Source organism: Fomitopsis serialis (assembly GCF_022376445.1).
Source record: "Fomitopsis serialis strain Sig1Antser10 chromosome Unknown B0H18scaffold_80, whole genome shotgun sequence".
Classification (NCBI taxonomy): Eukaryota; Fungi; Basidiomycota; class Agaricomycetes; order Polyporales; family Fomitopsidaceae; genus Fomitopsis; species Fomitopsis serialis.
Window position 1 is genome coordinate 108,220 of NW_025955040.1, and position 19,436 is coordinate 127,655.

The following is a 19,436-nucleotide window of genomic DNA, read 5'->3' on the forward strand; positions in this document are numbered from 1 at the left end:
TCAGACCAAGATTGTGACAAAGAGTACGAAGAGGAACTTACGTTCAACAACGGAGACAAGGGGATCCGATCAGCGGGTAGATCAAGGAATAGGGCTGCTGCGAATAGTGTGAGAACCAGAGAAGACCCAAGACAGGTCGGACGTACCCGCACCGACTAGCAGGAGGAACGCATCCTTGTATGTTGTCGTACTACCCGCAGGCCGGCCGAGACGAACACAGCGAAGGGGCGGGACGCGGCTTGTTCCTCATCGTCACTGAGATGGAGTTGTAGCGCGGGAGGGAGGCTGCTGTTGTCGATAACGCCGGGATACTGAAACATGAGGCAGCGGCATGATCGGGCTTGCGGCTTACTCACATACAGACGAGGTACACGCGATCTTCTTGACTTGGGTTCATAGGTTGCAGATGGTGAAGAATTCGACATGAGAGGAGTGTGGGGGCAAAGAAGACGAGGAGGATACTACAAGACTAGACGCGGAGCCGGGAGACGCACTCGCACACGCTCAGCCAGAGTCTTAGATCACGTGCTACAGTGTGCGGACTCATGCAGTGAAGCGTAAGGCTACTATGCGTTGTCCTCGCACAATTCGTCTCTTTTACAGGTTTCTACATATATATCATACCCATTGCAGTCAGTACATGATGTGTTCATGAGAGGAGGCTGGGGCATACAAGGAGGATAATTGAATTTCGTTCGGGAGAGTACATGCTTATGTAACTTACTGCCATATACGGAATAGCCAGATGAGGCTGCGGGGCGCGGTCAGTTGGCCGACTTTCTCTATTCTGAAAGTTTCCTCAGATGGGAAACAGCTGACGCACCAGTATGTCAAGTTTTGACGTCGGTGTGAGTGAGGGCTCAAGGAGGATAAACAACTTCGTCCCAGCAAGAGCGAGTACTTACAGGCGCTCGTCCAAGTCACGCGCGCAACTCGATCGTTCGGTGATCAGCCACTAGCGCTAAGTAGCGTCCGACAAGCAGCGCCGTGTGGGTACTTAGTCTGGTGCGCGTCCGAGTCGGAGGACAGTGGGAAGGGAGACGAGGTCACTGAGAGGACACCCGGACACGCTGCGCAATGATCCCAGAGGAGCGATGCATAGGTCAGTAGCCGAGGACAGCACGGCTGGTGGTATCATGTGTGCCACGGAGTGTCCCGAACGGAGAGCAAAAAACCCATATTCGAGGCGAGGCTAGGGCGACCAGAACTCGGCGTGCATAAGTAGCTCACGCTCAGCCCACTGTAATACTCGAGTAGCACTGCATCGCACGACAGTAGCAGTCAGTAGCACAAGAATATGTTTGATCTGCATAACAGACAACCGACGCGGACGCCTGGTGAAGATGCAATCTCAGGCGCTTCGCGGACGCTAAATTAATCAGGTTTGCGGCTCGACCGCATGACCGACCTCCTCCCTTGCCTTCAGTCTCCTCGACCTCCCACACAGAGTGTCGACTTCTGGCTTCTGGATGCGGACGGGTGGCACCGTCACCGTCAGGCGTTGACTAGGTAAGCTGGTGCGTCATTCACCCCCATTGGACCTGCCGCTGGCCACTTCAGTCACGTTCCTGCAGAGGTCGACCTTGCTCTGGGGCCGTGCTGAGCTCTGTGCAGCGACATTACGTCGGAGCCGGCCGGAGACTACGTTGGCATCACCCGCACCGTCTCCTGCGGCTGCGAGACGCTCCTCTCCAACGAGGCGGGTATCGTGAACACCGGCACGATCCTGATCTACATCCCGAGCTGTGAGTATCACTGTCCCGTCCCACTCAAGGACGCGCTGACGGCGTGTTGTATCCCACCACCACCAGCCGCATACAACCGCTACGTCTCCGCGACCGACGCTCGACGATAACGCGTCGCAATACGACAGCTTCGAGGACCTGGCCTCACGATCGGCGGCACCGAGTACGCCTTCACCGCCAACGCTCGGATGTGGCCACGCTCCGTCAGTGCCTCCGCTCCCCTCTACACACCTACGCACACATGTTTGCTCACTCGATTCCCGCAGCTGAAACGCACCACCGACTACGTGTACCTCGTCGTGAGCTTGTGAGGCTGTGCACATCGGAGCGCAATCGTGACTAGATGAAATCGCCTCCCCCTCCTCGTCATTCGGGCGCCTGAACGATCGTCTCACCTGCGTCCGCCTGCAACTGCTCGCAATCCTCGCTCCAGCTCTTGCTCTTGTCGTGCTCTCCCTCGTCCATCGCGACCCCGTGGTCCCTTGTTGAACATTGAACTCTCGTCAAGTCAGCACGTTCCCAGCGGGCGATCGCATCCACCGCCACCCCCGCTGCGTGTCCCTGAAACCCGAAAGCCTGAGGGGCCCGTCCTCGCTCAAATCTGCACGTCGCGTGCTCCTGCGCATGCAAGACAATTCTGGCGGAGGAAAGTGGGCATTCTAGGTACGCGTAATTCGAGACGGGACCATAGGTGAGTTGTCACACCAATCGTCCCGAGTGGTGGTGCATGTTCCTCCTTCGCCCGCTCTAAGTTTCCTTGCCAGATTTCTGGCGCGTGTCTTGCCTCCGTCTGCATGCACGGTGCATCCCGCGGAGTTGACCTAACGCCTTCGATTCACGAGGGAAGTGGATGGCGTCCTCTATTGCCGTCGCGAATCACCCGCTCCGCTCGCTGATGTACCGGCATCACGCGCCAGTGGCTCGCTTGATGACTCGCAGTCCACCATTCTCTTCTCATGACCGCGTACAAACCGCAGCCTGGCGCAGTATCCGCCGCCGCTAGATCCCCATCTGCCGCGAGTCTTATGCATACAACCCTAGCTCGTCTCGTCCGCTCGACACCCCGCCTGTGCTACGCCCAGGTATCTCCGTTCTCCTGCTGTTCTCTCGTTCGGTGTCGCTTACACTTGAGTACTCGTAGGCCCGCACTGCATCGACTACCTGCGGTGTGTTCGCGGTCGTTTGTTGGCCGCCGACTACTACTGCAGGACACGCGTTGCTCTCGTAGTAATGCCAGGTGAATTTAACCTCCATTATCGCGAGTGATCGTCTCGTAGGGCCGTGTCTGCGCTTCTCCTTCCCAAAACCCCTCGGGGTTCTGCAATCCCTAACGGCACACATCACGCGCCTCGTCGCCATCGCATCGTTCCTTGTTCGCGTGCCTGCCTACTCGCCGGGTGCGAGTCGGGCATTTGCTCCAGCTCTTGCATCTTGCCGCCTCTGATGTCGCGAAGGCGACATCCGCTCGAGTCGCCCCTTGTGATCTCTTTCGCTTACCTCCAGCGGTGACACGCCGCTCGTGAAATTTTGAAAGTTCAGGGACATCCATGGAGTATTGCACATGTCTGGACAGACAGTGTCAGGTCAAGGAATAGAAGCTGATGCTGAATGGAGGTTGACGTACGGGGACGTCGAACGGGCTTTACGAGAATGGTAAGAGGCTCAGGGTGCGTGCACGAGGCACCCGATAATTGACAACTATGAAAAACTTGACATCGAGCTCGTTTCCACGATTGTCTGATGCGCGGATACTCAGCGCCTGTGTCTGACATGCATATTTCGGCACTTCCGAGGCACTGAAGACGTGCGTCAACAGAGCGGGAGATGTCACCACCGTGCGATCCTCGGGCACCACGGCAATGTCCTTCGACGCCACCTGCGGGATAGGCTTCGCGACCAACGGAGAGCAGTCGACATTCGTCGGCGGCAGAGGTCGCGGCGCAGGCAACTTGCCAGACGAGATGAGTCGGATGCCACGGGAGCAGAAGTCCTGCTCTTCGGTATCATTGGTATCGTTGTTGCTGACCGTTGTCAAATGGCTCGGCAGTCCGAAGGATCGCAGGCGGGTTGGCCGCAGTGCTGCTCACACTCTCGAATGAAGAGATCAAACTTACCTAACACCTTCGGTTCACAATGCTCGCAGCAGCAGTCACTGCTGTATGACCTGTAGCGAGCACACCGTTGATCCCAATATCATTTCTAAACCTTATGTTGAGCCGAATTTGGTAGCAAACCTCACTTCGAGGCCCTTTCCGCCGCGCCTTTGGGCGCGATCACAGGTAGCCGCAGGTGCACTGGCTGGCGAACAAGTTGGACCGCGATGGACCTGCGGCGGCTCCAGAGGCCACCGCAGGCGTGACGCGCTCACGTGTTCAAACAAGACGCGGTGCTGAGGCGTTTGCAGGCGTACGTCAAATTGCCAATCAATGTCTTTGGTCAAACGAGCGCTGACAGCTTGCCTCTCAGAGCGTATCCTTTTTTTCCACCCTCTGGCCTAGATCATACCTCGCCTCACCTCGCCCGGCCACACCACTCGCAGCAAATGGAGTCCAGAAAGAGGAGTCGAGTACTTATGGACTTCGTAGATGTGCCGCCAGCACCAAAATACCGGAGGTGCAGTGACGGCAAAGGGGGGGTACGATGGAGTCTTCATGCGCAAGCCTCTGGTAAGTTTAATCGCCTCAATTCTGAGAACGCAACAAGCTGAAGTCTGCGCTCGTGTTCAGCTCACTCAGACACATCCGAGACTCCAGACCGCTCCGATACTGGCAGCGTCTACGAGGACTCAGGTTCGCCGGGACCAGATCTACCTCTACCGCCTGCAGGTCCGAGTCCTGCCACCCTTTCAGCAGCACCAGTTCCTCCAAAATCTTCGCACAAGCTCGTGCTGAAGACCGACACAGATACCTTCTGGTACGACGGTCACCCATGCAACCATGAAGTAGACCACGCACACAGGAATAGTGCTCCGACCAGGGGCTGTGCAGATTGTTATTGCGCGGCCGTTGACTTTCTTCGTATTGATATACACACCGAGGCCTCATTTGCAGTTTGTTGCGAGACATTCTTTCCCCTAGACCACCTCCTTCCACACCTCGTGAACAAGCACAAGAGCATCTGCGGCGTCGGGGTGCTAGGAAAATCTTTCCAGGCGATCACAGCGAGAGCTGTGGAGCATATTGGTAGGATATATGGGCTGGCCAAGACGCTGTCTGATCTAGCAAGGATCAAACGCCTCTCGTATGGCCTGCCGACGCTGCCGGAGCCTGTACTCTGCCTCCAATGCCCATTCTGCAAGGGCTGGTTTGCTCGGCAGCTCGCTGAGAAGGGTTCCCGCTCTACCGACCCAGAGCTCAAGAAGAATCCTGAACAGATGGGCCGCATATCGCAACACATACGGAAGTGCAAAAGCGCGCGCAGCCAGGGTGCTACTGCAGAAGGCATTGCAGCAGCAAATCGCGCTCTAGCGAAAGTGCTCCCTACTCCAGCTATCAAAGTCGGCACGGCTATTGACAACGCCGAGTTGGTGTCTTGTAACCTGTCTGGTGTCGCAGGGATCCCTCTCTACCCTCGCGAAGGCGCCCCGCATGGTGCGATCCCTCAGCCCTCAGGCTCTCAGCGCAGCATCCCCCCGCCTCCGCCGCCTATTTCAACGTCGGCTTACGCATCGGATGGACCTCCTCCCTGCTACACCTCATTGGGATGGCCTGATTGGGTGGACAAGCTGCGAATCCCAGTCTCAGATCTCAAGCTCCTTGTGTCGATGCCGATTGCATGCCCCGACACCGAGGCCGAGGACGACCTTGAGGAAAAGATTCGGGCCCTAGAGCGCGGTCTGGTGCAGGTTGATAAATGGGTGCTTGTTTATCTTCTGCATGCTCGCGACTACGCAAATTCATGCCATCCTCAAGTGCGAAAGGCCATGGTTCAATCAGCGACGTGAGTTTTTGTTGTAATCGCGCCGCGGCCAAGTTGTAATTGCTCCACTCAACAGGAACAAGCGGACAGCATATCGCAATGTGCTCCGCAAAACTGTACTCAGGTATCGGAGGGTGCTGTTCCAAGCCATAGCCATGATGCTTCGCTGGCCACTGCTCAAGGAGCGCAGAACAAAGCTTCGGAAGCTTCAGCCCATCCTTCCATCGCAGATGAGTGCCCGCAACTCCCTCTTCGACTCTGTGCTTGGTATTGGGCGGCTCGGAAAAGGCGTAACCGATGCTCAATTGGTGGAAATGCGTCATCGTGTTCATGTCTTGGCCAGCTCTATTCTTCATGCTGACCTGGATGAGACACAAATCGTCTGCGGCGCTGTGGACATTGTGTCCGTGATCGCAACCTTGCGCCCTGAAGGCGGATGGAACCCGAACCCTAACGCAGTCACGGCTGTGTGCAGCGCGTGGCAGTTTGTATTGCGCTCTATCTCTCTCCACGACGCCAGACTCACCAGTCAGAAGAAGGTACTCTACGAGGCCCCATCGTGCACTGTTGCCTGCGATGACATCGGAGAGGATGAGGACGACGACCTTGACATAGTCGAGGAAGACGGGGGCAATGCGGCCGAAGTAGATGGTGAAAGTGATGAAGGCGAGGCAGAGGCAGAAGTGCAGGCTGCTGATCAATCCTTACTGCAGTAAGCCTAAGACTTCTCGCCCGCTCGCGAACTAACAAAACACATACTAGGTGCATATATGATAACGCAAGGTGGACTTCGCCCTTGCGAGTGGGACAGTCCACTTCATACAACCGAATGAAAACCGCCCACAGCCTGGTCCACCTCGCCGCCCTTGCGTTTCCCAGCAAAACTCGGTTTTCCTGGTCGATGGACGGGCAGACTGCCACCATGAGCAGCGTGGCAAGTGGATCGCAGGCGATACCAATCTCTAGCCTCTGCGGCGCAGCAGGGCATGCCACTGCGGAGCTTAGGGCCTCGCTGGATCGCCTACTTCAGGCATGCGGCCTCTCATTCTCTGATTTGATGCCGCCAGACGATCTGCTCGCAGATAGCACGATCGATCCAACCAGCTTCCTCGACTCCCCCAACTTCACCTCGCGCTTTAGACCTCTCGAGGATTCTGGCATCGCAAATCTCTGGAACGCCATCCATGCCGGTCGCGGCGACAGCGCCTACGACGATGACGATGTCCGAGACGACTCTGCCGACCGCGACACCACTCTGCGAAACTTCCTGAAGGAAGATTACATCTTCCTGCAGCTTCTCTCCACCACTGCACTGCTCACGTGTGGTAACCCGCCTCGCGGGTTTCAACTTGCAGAGATGCGCTATCGGGCGTACCAGGGTTCCCTGCGGAACCTGTATCTGATGTCGCACGCAGCTGTACTTTGCTGTCCAAGAGCCAAGGGAGTGGCAGGAGCGACTCAGGCATCCCTGTGGGCTCTCACTCACCAGACCTCCCAGGTCCTGATCGTGTATCTCAGTATCGTTCGGCCGATCATAACGCGGCTCTTGAAGGATCGGGGTTTTCCCTGCGAGGTCCTCCAGACACACCTGTTCGTCACGTCCTCACTGTCCAACAAGGCCCTTGTGCATGCATCCTGGACCACTGCCGACCTGAATGTAGCACTGGGCAAAGTCTTGCTTGATTCAGGTGCTAAGTTCAAAATCTCGGTCCATAATCTTCGCCAGCTCATACCCAGTATCGTCGCGCGCCACCTACCCCAGCTCGCTCAGGACAACAACTACCTGCAGGGGTCACGGTCGTCCGTCTTCAACTCAATGGCTGGTCATACGAATCAGACAGCAGCAGTGAACTATGGAATCAATCAGGCCACCCAACACACTGGTTTCAATATCTCCTCCGTCATAGGCGAGCAACATTTGATCATATCGCAGGTTTGGCTCCGACAACTTCTGCAAAGGATAAATCACTGCTCACTGTTTTTGCAGGCTTGGCAGAGCTTCATGTGCGTTGCTGATTTACCTGCTGAGCTGCAGGACATGTTTCCGCGGTCGTCTGAGGCAGAGCTGCGCCGGAGGCAGTGGATGGCCTTGGACCGGGCGCGCATACTGGTGTACACCCAGTATCTCCGGGGCATGCAAGGCGATGCTGCGCTGATCAAGCAGGAGATTGGAAGACTCCTATCAACTCATCCGTTCATGCAAGACGACGATCAAGGCAGTGTGAGTCGCCAATTGATGCATTGATAGAAGTAACTTCGAGTAAGCTGATACATTGTGGCAGTCAGACTTGGGCGATAGTGTCTTTAAGGAAATAGCAGCAATAGCACTATGGGGAGATACGAAGCCGCGAGCAGACACAAGACTGCCGATTGGCGGATTTGCAGTTGACCATATTGACTGTGCTCTGTCGCTGGTATGGCTTCACAATACTTGGCATTAGCTTGCCATTGTCTCTGATGCTTTGTTGTCTCTTGTAGTTGATTATCGCGCTGAAAGAGTGGGAGCTAGGCTACCACCAGAAGTTGGATTCTTTCACCTCCGAACATCCTGATTGGCAGAAGTGGTGGAGGAGTCAACTGGAGGAGTCGCACAGATTTCTCTGCACGATTAAGGAGAACAGCCCCGCTAGGTGGCTCCAGTTCAGCCGCAGCATCAAGGATACAGCCATGATTCCTCAGCAAGGTGGTGTTTCGCAGACGTGGACTGTAGTAGATTTTGGCTCCTAGTAATGCCAATGAGAGTATGGTACATTGAGTTGCCAGAAACCGACTTGTATTGACGGAGCTATCGTTCGGCGTTGATTGAATGATTCTACAAGTACTAGCACCGAGCCGCGAGCGACGGTCGAGTAGCGAGTAGCATCGAACAACGAGGCATTCTCCCATCTTTCTCGTGCACATCTACTCATTATGAAGGTTTTGCTGCGTCAATCAAGGGTATATAATGGGCGGAAGGAGGTCTTTCAGGTCAATTAAGCTGAGAGACGAAGGAGGATAAATGAAGTTTGCTCGGGCAAGCACAAGTCCGCGCTTGGGCGCCTAGACACTTGAGGAGGCGTGCGACTGCCGCGCCTCCTCCGACTCTTGAGCGCATGAAGGTGAATTCAAAGGCCAGGCTTGACTGCAATGGGCCTGAGGTTTGACTGTGTATACTACATTCCAAGCCAACAGACAGCGTGTCTATATTCTCACGCGAGGTGTTCCACTGCGAGTTACGAAGCGTGCCACACTCGTGTCGAGAAGGATTCTGCGCGTGCTGACTTGACGAGAGTTCAATGTTCAACAAGGGACCACGGGGTCGCGATGGACGAGGGAGAGCACGACAAGAGCAAGAGCTGGAGCGAGGATTGCAAGCAGTTGCAGGCGGACGCAGGTGAGACGATCGTTCAGGCGCCCGAATGACGAGGAGGGGGAGGCGATTTCATCTAGTCACGATTGCGCTCCGATGTGCACAGCCTCACAAGCTCACGACGAGGTACACGTAGTCGGTGGTGCGTTTCAGCTGCGGGAATCGAGTGAGCAAACATGTGTGCGTAGGTGTGTAGAGGGGAGCGGAGGCACTGACGGAGCGTGGCCACATCCGAGCGTTGGCGGTGAAGGCGTACTCGGTGCCGCCGATCGTGAGGCCAGGTCCTCGAAGCTGTCGTATTGCGACGCGTTATCGTCGAGCGTCGGTCGCGGAGACGTAGCGGTTGTATGCGGCTGGTGGTGGTGGGATACAACACGCCGTCAGCGCGTCCTTGAGTGGGACGGGACAGTGATACTCACAGCTCGGGATGTAGATCAGGATCGTGCCGGTGTTCACGATACCCGCCTCGTTGGAGAGGAGCGTCTCGCAGCCGCAGGAGACGGTGCGGGTGATGCCAACGTAGTCTCCGGCCGGCTCCGACGTAATGTCGCTGCACAGAGCTCAGCACGGCCCCAGAGCAAGGTCGACCTCTGCAGGAACGTGACTGAAGTGGCCAGCGGCAGGTCCAATGGGGGGTGAATGACGCACCGTAGTATGCTCGCATGCACACTGTGAACGACCACCGTTCACGCGCCTGGGTGGCCATCGTCCACGTACGTTGCGCGCCAAACGCTGTGGGTACCGTGGGTACCTGTTGAGCCAGATGAGAGAAGCGTGAGGCGAGAGGTGGGCAGGACGGCAGTATGCGGCGGGCGCACTCAGGAGGTCAGGAGGTGCACGGCGCAACAGGGCGCGCCAGCCTACTGGCTGCGAGTTATTGAACGTTGAACCTTGCCTTTCATAGCTTCATCCACGACTGTCGTCTTCCGCTCGGGTTCGCCGCCCTCGAGCCTGTCCAAGACTGTGCGCAGAGAAGGCCGACGTACTGTGATTTGTACGTGCCTAGCACCTGAACGTTGCCATCGCGCCGCGTTTTGCAGTCTATGAGCGGGGGAGAGAGGGTTAACGGTGCGGATGAGAATGCAGGCCCTCGACATAGGTGAGTCGTACCCACTACCCTCGAGAGATAAGCGCCTGTCAGTAGTACTCCCTCCGATACGGAAGTCTTTTATCCTCGTTGAACCCTCACGCCCACCAGCAGCAAAGCTTGAGGGTATGATGTACTGGTGATACTGTACCTGTAAAAACTTTCAGTTTAGCAGAAGTCGCCCAACTGACCGAGAAAATGCATTGGCCAGGGCCAACATCGCTCGCGAGGTGCGTGTTCTCCTTGACTCCCGCCTGTGCTATTTTCTGTCTACTACTACTGGTCTATCTACTAACTCTACCCGTCCGAGATCGCCTGCCATCTCTCCACCAGTCGCGCTCGAGGGCGTCGGACACAGCCCACAAAGAACGACCTGTGGATTCAGGGAGCGAGCGCCCGACACTGACGACGCGCGAGTAGCTAATTATGGCGGTCGACATTGAACGCGATCGCGTACGCCCAACGCGACGCACTCGTTTAGCTGGCAGCATGCTGTCGCCGAGGCTGGAGACGACGGCCAGTCTCCTTCGCCTCCTTCGCGATGGCGAGCTCGTCACCGGTGACCATTTTTGACGGCGACGCCGAGGGCCATGGCGTCGATCGTCTGCTTGGTGTGGTTTCGAGGTGGGTCGAAGATGGGAAGGATACCGACGAGAGCCATAGTGTTACAACCTCCCCCTCGCACCCACCGCCATCGACCTTCTCGTAAGCGGCGGCGAGCGCGCGTAGACCGCGCGCTGCGAGCTCCTCCCTGCCAGCTTCGAGTTTTTTCTCGCCTGCGGCTTGGTCTTGTTGCGCGTGTAAAGCTTGACGACAATACCGGTCATACCCCTGGTAACGCGCTTGAGCCCGCTATTTGATTCCTCGCGGTAAGTGATCTCCGCGCTTGCCAACGAGGCTTCAATTCGAGTCACTTGGCACCAGAAAGCGCACGAGCGGTGTCAGTGAGAGATCCGACGACGCCAGAGTTGATAGCATCCTGGTTCTCGGTGCGCGAAGGGTAGGCAGCGAAGAGGATGGCATCATCAGTGCAGAAGCGGCCGTAGGCTCTGATCGTCTCGCGGTCGATTGTGAGCGTTGATCGTGAGCGTACCAGTCTTGTCGGGGCCAGAGTAGTACGAGGGACGATAGCCTTGTACTCGGCGAACCGCTGGGTTCCGGCGGCGAGAGCGACACACAAGACGGTGCGCACGGCAACGGGAATACCATCGATCAGGGGCACCAAGATGTCGTCGAGGGCGCCAGGGTCGTCTAGCGGAAGGCGGCGTACAAGGGGAAGATCTTGGCAGTAGAATACCAATGGAGATCAAGTAGAGACTGCTGAACTGCGCGAGGATCTTGTGCAAGTGACCGGGGTGCGGCCATCCTGAACGATGAGCGACGCGGTACCACTGAAAAACGCGTTCGAGAGCCACTGCGCGTATACTATCAGTGTCCCAATCAAGGCGAGGACAAGAATGAGCGTACGATAAGCATTGATCGCCATTGTTCTTGCCCGAAGGCCTTGTCGATCGACACATCGATGCACTCGGTCAGGCGGCACTCGGCGCGAACGATGTCACCGATCTTGAGCGATAGGCGCTTCGTAGAAACCGAGACCGGAGTTCATGAGCAGAAGGTCGATGATACCGAAGGATGCTGCCCAATGTGGCAGCTGGTACTCGCCGTTCGACATGACCCACGTTACGGGGTTGGACATGAATGACAAGGACTGAAGACTATATGAGACTGTGCAAAGATTAAGTCTAAGAGACGACGAACCTGCCCAAAGGCTTTGTCGTCCTCCACCGCGTGGACCCTGTTCTGAAGAGCTCGAGTGTACGAAGAACCTCATGCGTCCTCCGCGGCGACGGGCCCGAGGTCGATCATTTGCTTGTCGTAAGATCCTCGACCCTTCAGCAGGCATGACGGGGAGATTGGGTGGCTGATCATGGCTACTTCAGTCGTCGTCCTCAAAAGTGGTCCCAGAGAGGACGCACCGGCATGGAAGGGTGGCGCTGCTGTCCTGGTACGCCGTTCGCAGAGGGCTGCTGCTGGCCCGCAAAGTTGAAGCCGCTTCCGGCGGGTGCCTACCCGCGACAGTGCCGTCGCTGGGGCGGGTTCTGTTGTGCCTCTGCCCGTACGGCGGCTTGTGCATCTTGGTCGTTGAATACGCAGAGAACGCGCGCTGCGATCATTCTCGCAGCTCCCGCATTTTCAATGATACTAGCTTGCTTGCGGTCCTTCCCATCTGGCGATGCGCGCGCAGATGAGTAGTTCGAGTTCGCGAAGACGGAAGAACGGACAACTCTTATAGCACCAGTGAGTTAAGTCATGAACGTGCCACGCTTCTTGCCGACTCTGGCCTTCCTCTCGTCTCCACCACGTCCGGCGCGGTCGGCGCTCTACTGGTTGCTGGTTGGCCGGACGATACCAGGATCGTCCGACTTTGGCGGCGGCGGGTGCCCTTCGAGGTGGATGCGGAGGCCTTTTGCTTGCCTTGGCCGGTTTTGGGCGCGGGAGGGACGCGAATGTGAAAGTGCCGCGGAACGTTGCGCGGGGAAGGGTTGTTGAGGTAGGGTTGTGCCTGCGGGGTCTGAGGCATCAGGTAGGAACCCTGCGGGAGATCAGTGTGGCAACTAGACGCACTTCGCAGCTAAAGTCTTAGATCACGTGCTACGGTGCATGCGGTGAAGCTTATGGCTGCTATGCTTTGCCCTCGCACACTTCATCTGTTTTGAAGGTTTCTACATATACTTTATACCTATACCAATGATTATATGACGTGTTTGTGAGAGGAGAATGGAGTATACAAGGAGGATAATTGACTTTCGTTCGGGAGAGCACATGCTTATGTAATTTACTGCCATATACGGAATAGCCAGATGAGGCTGTCGGCGCGCGGTGGGTTTGACCTGCTGCAAGTACTGTAGCTGCTATTTCGACTGATGCATGTCATGCCATCCCCGCCATCGCCCAGATCATCTCATCTCTTGCTCTCAACTGAAGTCTCCCAGTCCCGCAGCCTACTTAGCCACTCCCCGCTAAGTATTCCGTGGTCCTTCGTCTCGTTTACTCCTGATATTGAACAGGCCTCAATGCCGAATTGCTCCTCAAGCCGGCGGAAGACCATCCGAGCGAGTCGCATGTCCATAGCTCGAATGCACCCATATGATTCTCGCTGCGGTGCGGAGTCGATTCCCAAGTACGCGTAAGGTCAGCAAACACAATTCGCACAAGTGTCATGTCATGCTTTGTCAGGACACGGACACCGAGTCTACGTACCAGCTCATCCATAATGAGCTCACCCTCTACGGCGCCCGGCCTTGAACCTAGCATCGCTCATCCTTACCTGCATGCCCAAGCAGGCTGACCGACTCATGTTGGAGAACATCTCCAAGAACCATATCGACCAGGGCGAACATCCCAGTGTGACGCGTGCGGAATCTACTCAACCGTGTAGTTCGGCCTAACATAGCTTGCAGAGGTCATTCACGCGTGTCCCTCAGCGCCCGCAGCGCCACCGGAACTGCCACTACCGACTCATCGGCATGTACGTCCTCCTCGGTAGTAACTCTCGACAGTCACTACAATATGGCGCATTCACTCAAGCCGAACATCTTTTGTAGGCGCTGCACTGGCTATTACGAGCCAATCGAGACGCCTGAGCTACTCGACAAGTACGTGAAACGAACAAACAGGTGTCCATGTACCCATTCACGTCGATGGCGCCTCAGGTGGCTTCATCGCCCCATTCGCATCCCCAAATCTCAAATACGGCTTCCGCAACCCGCGCGTGTCTCCATCAACACCTCTGGGCACAAGTTCAGCCTCTCGTGCGTCGGTGTTGGCTGGGTCGTCTGGCGCTCGCAGCAGTTCCTGCCCAAGGACCTCATCTTCGAGCTGCACTACCTTGGCCGCGCCGCCTGCGTGTCCACCATTCAGTGAGGTGCGTGCCTGCACTGGTGTTTGTACAACCTGACGCATCCACCAGCTCCCTTTTTTGCTCTCCACGTCTCGTGTCGTCCGGCCCATCCGCCTTGCTCATGTACCCGGTACGTACGTCGCGTTCTCAGCCTGACTTTGTGCGTGCTGATGTACGTCCGATGTTCGTGGTTCAGCGCTCCGCAGTCCGTGGAGTGGCCTTCCAATGATCCTGGCAGTAGAGTATCTCGCTTATAGCACGGGGCATACTCTGGAGCATGCTGGTGATGGTATGTATTTGTGTACCCGCGTGCTGCAGTTCTTGGCACTGACGACGCGCGCACTTGGCTGTTGAAGCTGGTCCGCGTCAACGTGGCGAGATTGGGAGAGTGAGAGGGGTGACTCGGAGTCAAGGGCGATAGAGGGATGATTGAGTGGGATACGAGGTGGGAGCCCCGGCGTGGATGTAGCTGGCGGACGATCAGACAGCGCGCGCCGCGCGTGAGCTGTCGAGATGCTTACCTAGTCAACACCATGACGGTGCCACGCGTGTCCCCACGCCATCCGTCCGTCCGCGTCCGGAAGTTGACGCTGCTGTGTGGGAGGTCGAGGAGACTGTGAAGGCAAGGGAGGAGGTCGGTCATGCGGTCGAGCTGCGAACCTAATTAATTTAGCGCGCCTGAGATTGCATCTTTACCAGGCGTCCGCGTCGGTTGTCTGTCTTAGTGTCTATGCAGATCGAACATATTTTTGTGCTACTCTGACTGCTACGTCGTGCGATGCAGTGCTACTCAAGTATCACAGTGGGCTGAGCGTGAGCTACTTATGTGCGCCGAGCTCTGGTCGCCATAGCCTCACCTTATTGAACGTGTTGGGGTCGCCATGCATGTCTGAAGCAGGCAATTCTGAGCGCGATGTATGGAGATCAAGCTTAGATCAAGCATCGTTACTCACAGTATTGTAATCAGAAGACTTATCAGTGTTATCTACTGAGCATCTAATCGTTATCATTCCCTCCCATTCCCACTTGGGACCCTGGGAATATTCCCTCCTGGCGGGTCGAACAAGGGTCGAAAGCTTTGGAATAGTGTGAGAACTTGGTGAGAACCAGAGAAGTATGAAGGCCCATGCCGGACAAAACCCAATGTCGACAACCCTCTGCAGCGTCTTAACCGGGCATGCCCGAGGTATCTGGAAGAATTACATGAGATTGTAAGTGAACTTGCGGGCAATGTACGCTGTCCTCCGGAATCCTTGGAAACATGTGTGAGCTCGTCGTTTCGCACCGGAAACCAAGTGGTCATTCCGAAACGGTACGGATAACTTGAGATCATGCCGTATAACGCCTGATCTCATGTGTTATGAAGGGAGCTATGAAGGGAGCCGCCGGACAAAAATATCAGAGTTTCGTACAGTGAACTTCAACTTCAATCCGAGGTTTCAACTTCGCTTACGGGTTCAACTTCGGCAAACGCGCCAAATTAGGCAAGCGGCGTGCCCGAGACCGCCGAGTGCTTACATAAGCTCTCCATATATGGGTTTGCGAGTGGCCACTGTATCGAGTTCCTCAGGCTTACAGGTGTGGGGAGATACAGTGAGATACGCGGCCCCGGTTGCAGTGAGGTCGCCGGCGTTCGAGAGGTGGTCGACTGAGAGTGGTAAGGGGGCTCAGAGAAGTAGTACGTAGTACTTCAAGTTAGTTACTATTAGTTAGACAACCTGTACTTCGGAAGGAATCAATTCGCGTCTTCTCGTCGCTGAGGTAGAGTGCGACCAATGCATGCAGCACCCTCTGATCATTGCTACGTACACATTGAGTTTTGAGTCCTGCAAAATCACACCAGAGAGAAGAGAGCGAAGAGGATACTATTTGATGGAGGCAGAGGCAGCATAAGCCCGTGCTCTCAAGTACATAAGAGCGAGACAACATTGAGTGCGCTACTAGTAATGTGACAGAAGAAAAACACAGATTCTGAGTGACAGCTGCAACAGTCAACTGGTCAAGGCAGGAGCTATTAGCGTGCGCGACTTCCCTTCAAGTTGGCCACGGTTAACGATGCTCAGCATGCTTGGCCGCATCGTTCGCCGGAGGTTGGGCAAGGGACGGGCACGGGAATCGCACAGGGCATTACACGGCTGCAAAGACAGGCCGAGGCTGTCCGGAAGCGAGTATAGGCCGCGGGCGTCGGGGCGATCAGAGAGTGTGGCGGCGTAGGTGCGCGAGCTGTCGAGGTGATGTGGGAATGCATCAACGGGTGGGACACCGAGTAAATCATCACTGTCGAAGGTATCGAGCTGTGAGTCGCCCGTCAGTCTGACGCTTCGCCTTCGGCATCGGACTACAAGGGTGAAGCTTGAAGCTTTGAAGACCCACTGTCACGCTCGTGCACACGTCCACTTACATCATGATCGTTCGAGTTGGACAATAGCCTCGAGGCTACTAGTACATACCACATGCGACGTGCGCCCTGGCCGTCCGACACTCTGACGTTCGTCTCTGTACATGTGTAAGTACAAGTACTGAGGTGGATCAAAAAATGCGAACCTTACCAGGGAGCGACTCACATCGCCGTTCGCAAAGCCCACATTCCCTCTCGCTCTGTTGTCAGTCCTCTCACCTGTATATGCATCCACCCGTCTGCCTGCTTGTTCTCCGCCCTGCCCACTCGCTTTCCCGGTACCCGTGCGGACCCGCAAAATACGCATGCTTGTGCTCGCCCGTGAGGGACCTATATCGGCTATAGCACGGCCGTCTATTCACCCCATGGCGTGCGACAGTCCTACGCACAATGGCGCGCGCAATCCATTTGATATGCGTAACTGATCCACACCAGCAGAATGCCAGAATCCTACGTCAGAAAATACACGTATAACAAGGTACTTACGTACTCACCGCTACTTCTGCGACAATCCACGCGGATGCTCATGGGTGTCACAAGCAGTTGAGCGAGCGGGTGATCGAGCGATCGAGTGCATGGGTTGAGGGAGCCAGAGAGCCTGCGTGACCAGACAAGAGCATAGCGGCGTGAGAGTACAAAAACGGTCAGACAAGAGAGTGAGCAGAGTAGACTGCGAGGGAGTGGGACTCGCCGCTCGGAAGACTCGAGAAGACAAGCGAGTGGGGAAAAGACGAGTGGTGGGCGAGAGGATGGCAGCGGGCCAGATAGAAAGAGAGATAGAACGGGCTAGGCAGCGGTGAGACGAAATTGAGCAGATGCGAGTGGAACAGCGATGTACGACTCGTAGTGGTATGCAATGGACGGCGCGCACTACACCATAGTTCAACTGTTCATATGATGCAATACAGTCAAATGACGGCCCATCAAACGATATGCGCGAAAGGACTCGGGGCGAACAGGAGCATTGAAAGAAGGCGAGGGATCTGCGAGCGTTCTCGACCCTGTTGACTCGATTCACTGCTCTCTCTCTTGCCTCCCCGTCCTCTCGTTCATGCTCACCCGCCGCCACTCGCGCCCTGTCCTCTTGCACATGTGCTTGCACTCTTGCCCTGCTTCCTCGCGCACCTGCTGCGTTGCCTGTGCCCGCTGGTCCGTCTATCCTCTCGTAGTAGTTAGTCGTAGTATAGTTAAAGCAACCCAGTCATTAGATAGACGCCCAGATACTACCCGGCGCCACCGTTCGGCGTTAGCCGAAACCGTTGGCCGAAGTTGAAACCGTTGGCCGAAGTTGAAACCGTTGGCCGAAGTTGAAACCGTTGGCCGAAGTTGAAACCGTCAAACGAACTTGAACTTGAGGTTGAAAACGAAATCCGCTATCCTCAAAACGTAATAGGTTCTGTCCGGCCAGGGCCTTCATAACATTGTACCATCGCACCTCATCGCCGTGTTTCTCAGAGCTCGCCACCGAACGAACATCACGTGCCCAAGCTCCCAGATGCATCCAGGTGTTGCTGTTGTGACGACGACACTCGCAGCTTCAACACTCCTGAGTACAACGACCCGCGTGAACACGTCGCACGCGACCTTCCAGACAACCTGCCAGACGACCCTCGGGCCTCGACGTGTCAGCACTGCACAAAAGCCATGCATCAAGTGCATCCGCGCGCGTGTTACCAAGGACCGTGGAACTGTGGACGAGTGGGCCGGACACTCAAGAAACCGGACGGCAACATCAGACAAGAAGGGCATGTGAGGGAGTACGACTGCACCTGGTAAGCACCCTCCCATGTTTGCTCCCGCCAACATTGACTGCCGCGTTGCCCTACTGACGTATGTTTTGCAGGTCCTGGATGCTCGTCCGGGATTGCGCACGTCGGGCTTGCCCATCCACTCGCCTGCCTGCCCGTTCGCTCACCCGCCTGTTTGCTCGCCCACCCGTTTGCTCGCCCACCCGTTTGCTCGCCCGCCCGTTCGCTCACTTGTTCATCCGCTCGCCAGTGCTTTCCTGCCCGCCCGCCGCCCCAGTGACTGCCCATTGACGTGTCATTGTCTTGATGAAAGTGCAGTGTCGCTGAACGAGACAAATTGTGCCCACCGGGTGTCGGTCTTCTTCCGAACAGGTACGTTCTATCTGCCGAACCAGCACTCCCAACGCGATCATTGTGTTTGGGTTATGTCGCACACCACCATGTACATTATATACTCACTGACATGCATCTAACCTGATCGCACGCTCCCGAGTCCCGCAATTCAAAAACTCACACGTCTGTTTCTTGGTACACTACCTACGCCAACCATACGTACTTTGTGGACTCTCCCCGTGTATACCAAAGAACCGACGCGCTCCTCGTGCAGCTTTGGCCCCATCATCATTGGAGGTGGTAGCCCGTCTCATACCTGATGCAGTCAGCTTGCGAAGTCGAGCATTGCTCTCAGCGATCCGGAGCGACATGTCAGCGATTGAACAGTAGTCGCAGTACGTACGTACCTGGCTGCCTTTACTATGATAATACTCGCTGACGCCCACTCTTCTGGCACCAATCATTCCCTGTCACGTTGCGCTCCTCGTCATGCGGCAGTACGACCGTGCAGTCGTTCGACGCCGTCTGCTGCTCATGGCGTCGCGGACACCTGTCAGAGTCCTGCTGGGGCTGTCCTTGTCGGCTTATATGGTCTGCAACGGAGACTACCCGGTGTCCCACACTGTTCGTGTGCTCACACGACTGAGAACGAGCATCGGCACGAAACATTTGCCTGCCGAGGTGAGTACTCATCCATTCATGTATTTCCGCATGTCTGCCTACCACGAACTAGACACAGACAGTATAAGACACTTAGGTATGCGATGCTTTATATAAGGAACATTGTTGGTGAACGATCGGAGGGCTGGGGGCAGTGACGCACGCAATGTAAGTCTCCCATCAGTCATCCGGTCGGTGCTCTGCTCCGTGACTGACGCTACTTTGTGTAAGATGGCTCGTCGTAAGTAACGAGACAGCGAGACGTCCGGACGCGAGGTTGTGGATGGCGACGGA

General features: G+C 56.1%; 7 protein-coding genes across 7 annotated transcripts; 3 read left to right on the forward strand and 4 right to left on the reverse strand.

The window, feature by feature from the left end:
* Positions 1–1,399: 1,399 nt before the first annotated feature.
* On the forward strand, positions 1,400–1,855 carry B0H18DRAFT_1122620 (uncharacterized protein; the record flags this gene model as incomplete). Its single annotated transcript, XM_048034545.1, has 3 exons — positions 1,400–1,509; positions 1,615–1,745; positions 1,812–1,855. The coding sequence occupies 3 exons, from the start codon at positions 1,400–1,402 to the stop codon at positions 1,853–1,855; spliced, it is 285 nt and encodes a 94-aa protein (XP_047889416.1).
* Positions 1,856–5,739: 3,884 nt separating this feature from the next.
* B0H18DRAFT_652790 (uncharacterized protein) lies at positions 5,740–7,943 on the forward strand. The gene is made up of 2 exons (XM_048038968.1): positions 5,740–6,375; positions 6,426–7,943. Exons 1-2 carry the CDS (start codon positions 5,819–5,821, stop codon positions 7,906–7,908), a joined length of 2,040 nt encoding a protein of 679 aa, XP_047889417.1. The 5' UTR covers positions 5,740–5,818; the 3' UTR covers positions 7,909–7,943.
* Positions 7,944–9,321: 1,378 nt separating this feature from the next.
* Positions 9,322–10,760, reverse strand: B0H18DRAFT_1122623 (uncharacterized protein; the record flags this gene model as incomplete). Its single annotated transcript, XM_048034546.1, has 3 exons — positions 9,322–9,365; positions 9,432–9,562; positions 10,657–10,760. 3 exons carry the CDS (start codon positions 10,758–10,760, stop codon positions 9,322–9,324), a joined length of 279 nt encoding a protein of 92 aa, XP_047889418.1.
* Positions 10,761–11,009: 249 nt separating this feature from the next.
* Positions 11,010–11,585, reverse strand: B0H18DRAFT_1122624 (uncharacterized protein; the record flags this gene model as incomplete). The annotated part of the gene is made up of 3 exons (XM_048034547.1): positions 11,010–11,350; positions 11,397–11,513; positions 11,567–11,585. 3 exons carry the CDS (start codon positions 11,583–11,585, stop codon positions 11,010–11,012), a joined length of 477 nt encoding a protein of 158 aa, XP_047889419.1.
* Positions 11,586–11,657: 72 nt separating this feature from the next.
* B0H18DRAFT_1122625 (uncharacterized protein) lies at positions 11,658–12,683 on the reverse strand (the record flags this gene model as incomplete). The annotated part of the gene is made up of 5 exons (XM_048034548.1): positions 11,658–11,810; positions 11,861–11,902; positions 12,079–12,168; positions 12,223–12,388; positions 12,439–12,683. The coding sequence occupies 5 exons, from the start codon at positions 12,681–12,683 to the stop codon at positions 11,658–11,660; spliced, it is 696 nt and encodes a 231-aa protein (XP_047889420.1).
* A 308-nt stretch (positions 12,684–12,991) lies between these two features.
* B0H18DRAFT_1213932 (uncharacterized protein) lies at positions 12,992–14,878 on the forward strand. The gene is made up of 8 exons (XM_048036547.1): positions 12,992–13,509; positions 13,564–13,631; positions 13,691–13,758; positions 13,816–14,027; positions 14,073–14,133; positions 14,200–14,292; positions 14,360–14,792; positions 14,861–14,878. The coding sequence occupies exons 1-7, from the start codon at positions 13,435–13,437 to the stop codon at positions 14,422–14,424; spliced, it is 642 nt and encodes a 213-aa protein (XP_047889421.1). The 5' UTR covers positions 12,992–13,434; the 3' UTR covers positions 14,425–14,792; positions 14,861–14,878.
* A 1,130-nt stretch (positions 14,879–16,008) lies between these two features.
* Positions 16,009–16,408, reverse strand: B0H18DRAFT_652996 (uncharacterized protein). The gene has a single exon (XM_048038969.1). It carries the CDS (start codon positions 16,276–16,278, stop codon positions 16,063–16,065), a length of 216 nt encoding a protein of 71 aa, XP_047889422.1. The 5' UTR covers positions 16,279–16,408; the 3' UTR covers positions 16,009–16,062.
* Positions 16,409–19,436: the final 3,028 nt, after the last annotated feature.

What these genes read in the sequence shown, in the direction of transcription:
- B0H18DRAFT_652790 (XM_048038968.1), top strand. Translation starts at nt 5,819, where the DNA reads ATGATGCTTCGCTGGCCACTGCTCAAGGAGCGCAGAACAAAGCTTCGG. An exon ending in GCTGATCAATCCTTACTGCA is followed by an intron (nt 6,376 to 6,425) that starts GTAAGCCTAAGA and finishes AACACATACTAG; the next exon opens with GTGCATATATGATAACGCAA.
- B0H18DRAFT_1213932 (XM_048036547.1), top strand. Translation starts at nt 13,435, where the DNA reads ATGCCCAAGCAGGCTGACCGACTCATGTTGGAGAACATCTCCAAGAAC. An exon ending in ACCAGGGCGAACATCCCAGT is followed by an intron (nt 13,510 to 13,563) that starts GTGACGCGTGCG and finishes CATAGCTTGCAG; the next exon opens with AGGTCATTCACGCGTGTCCC. An exon ending in TCTGGAGCATGCTGGTGATG is followed by an intron (nt 14,293 to 14,359) that starts GTATGTATTTGT and finishes TGGCTGTTGAAG; the next exon opens with CTGGTCCGCGTCAACGTGGC.
- B0H18DRAFT_652996 (XM_048038969.1), bottom strand. Translation starts at nt 16,278, where the DNA reads ATGATTTACTCGGTGTCCCACCCGTTGATGCATTCCCACATCACCTCG.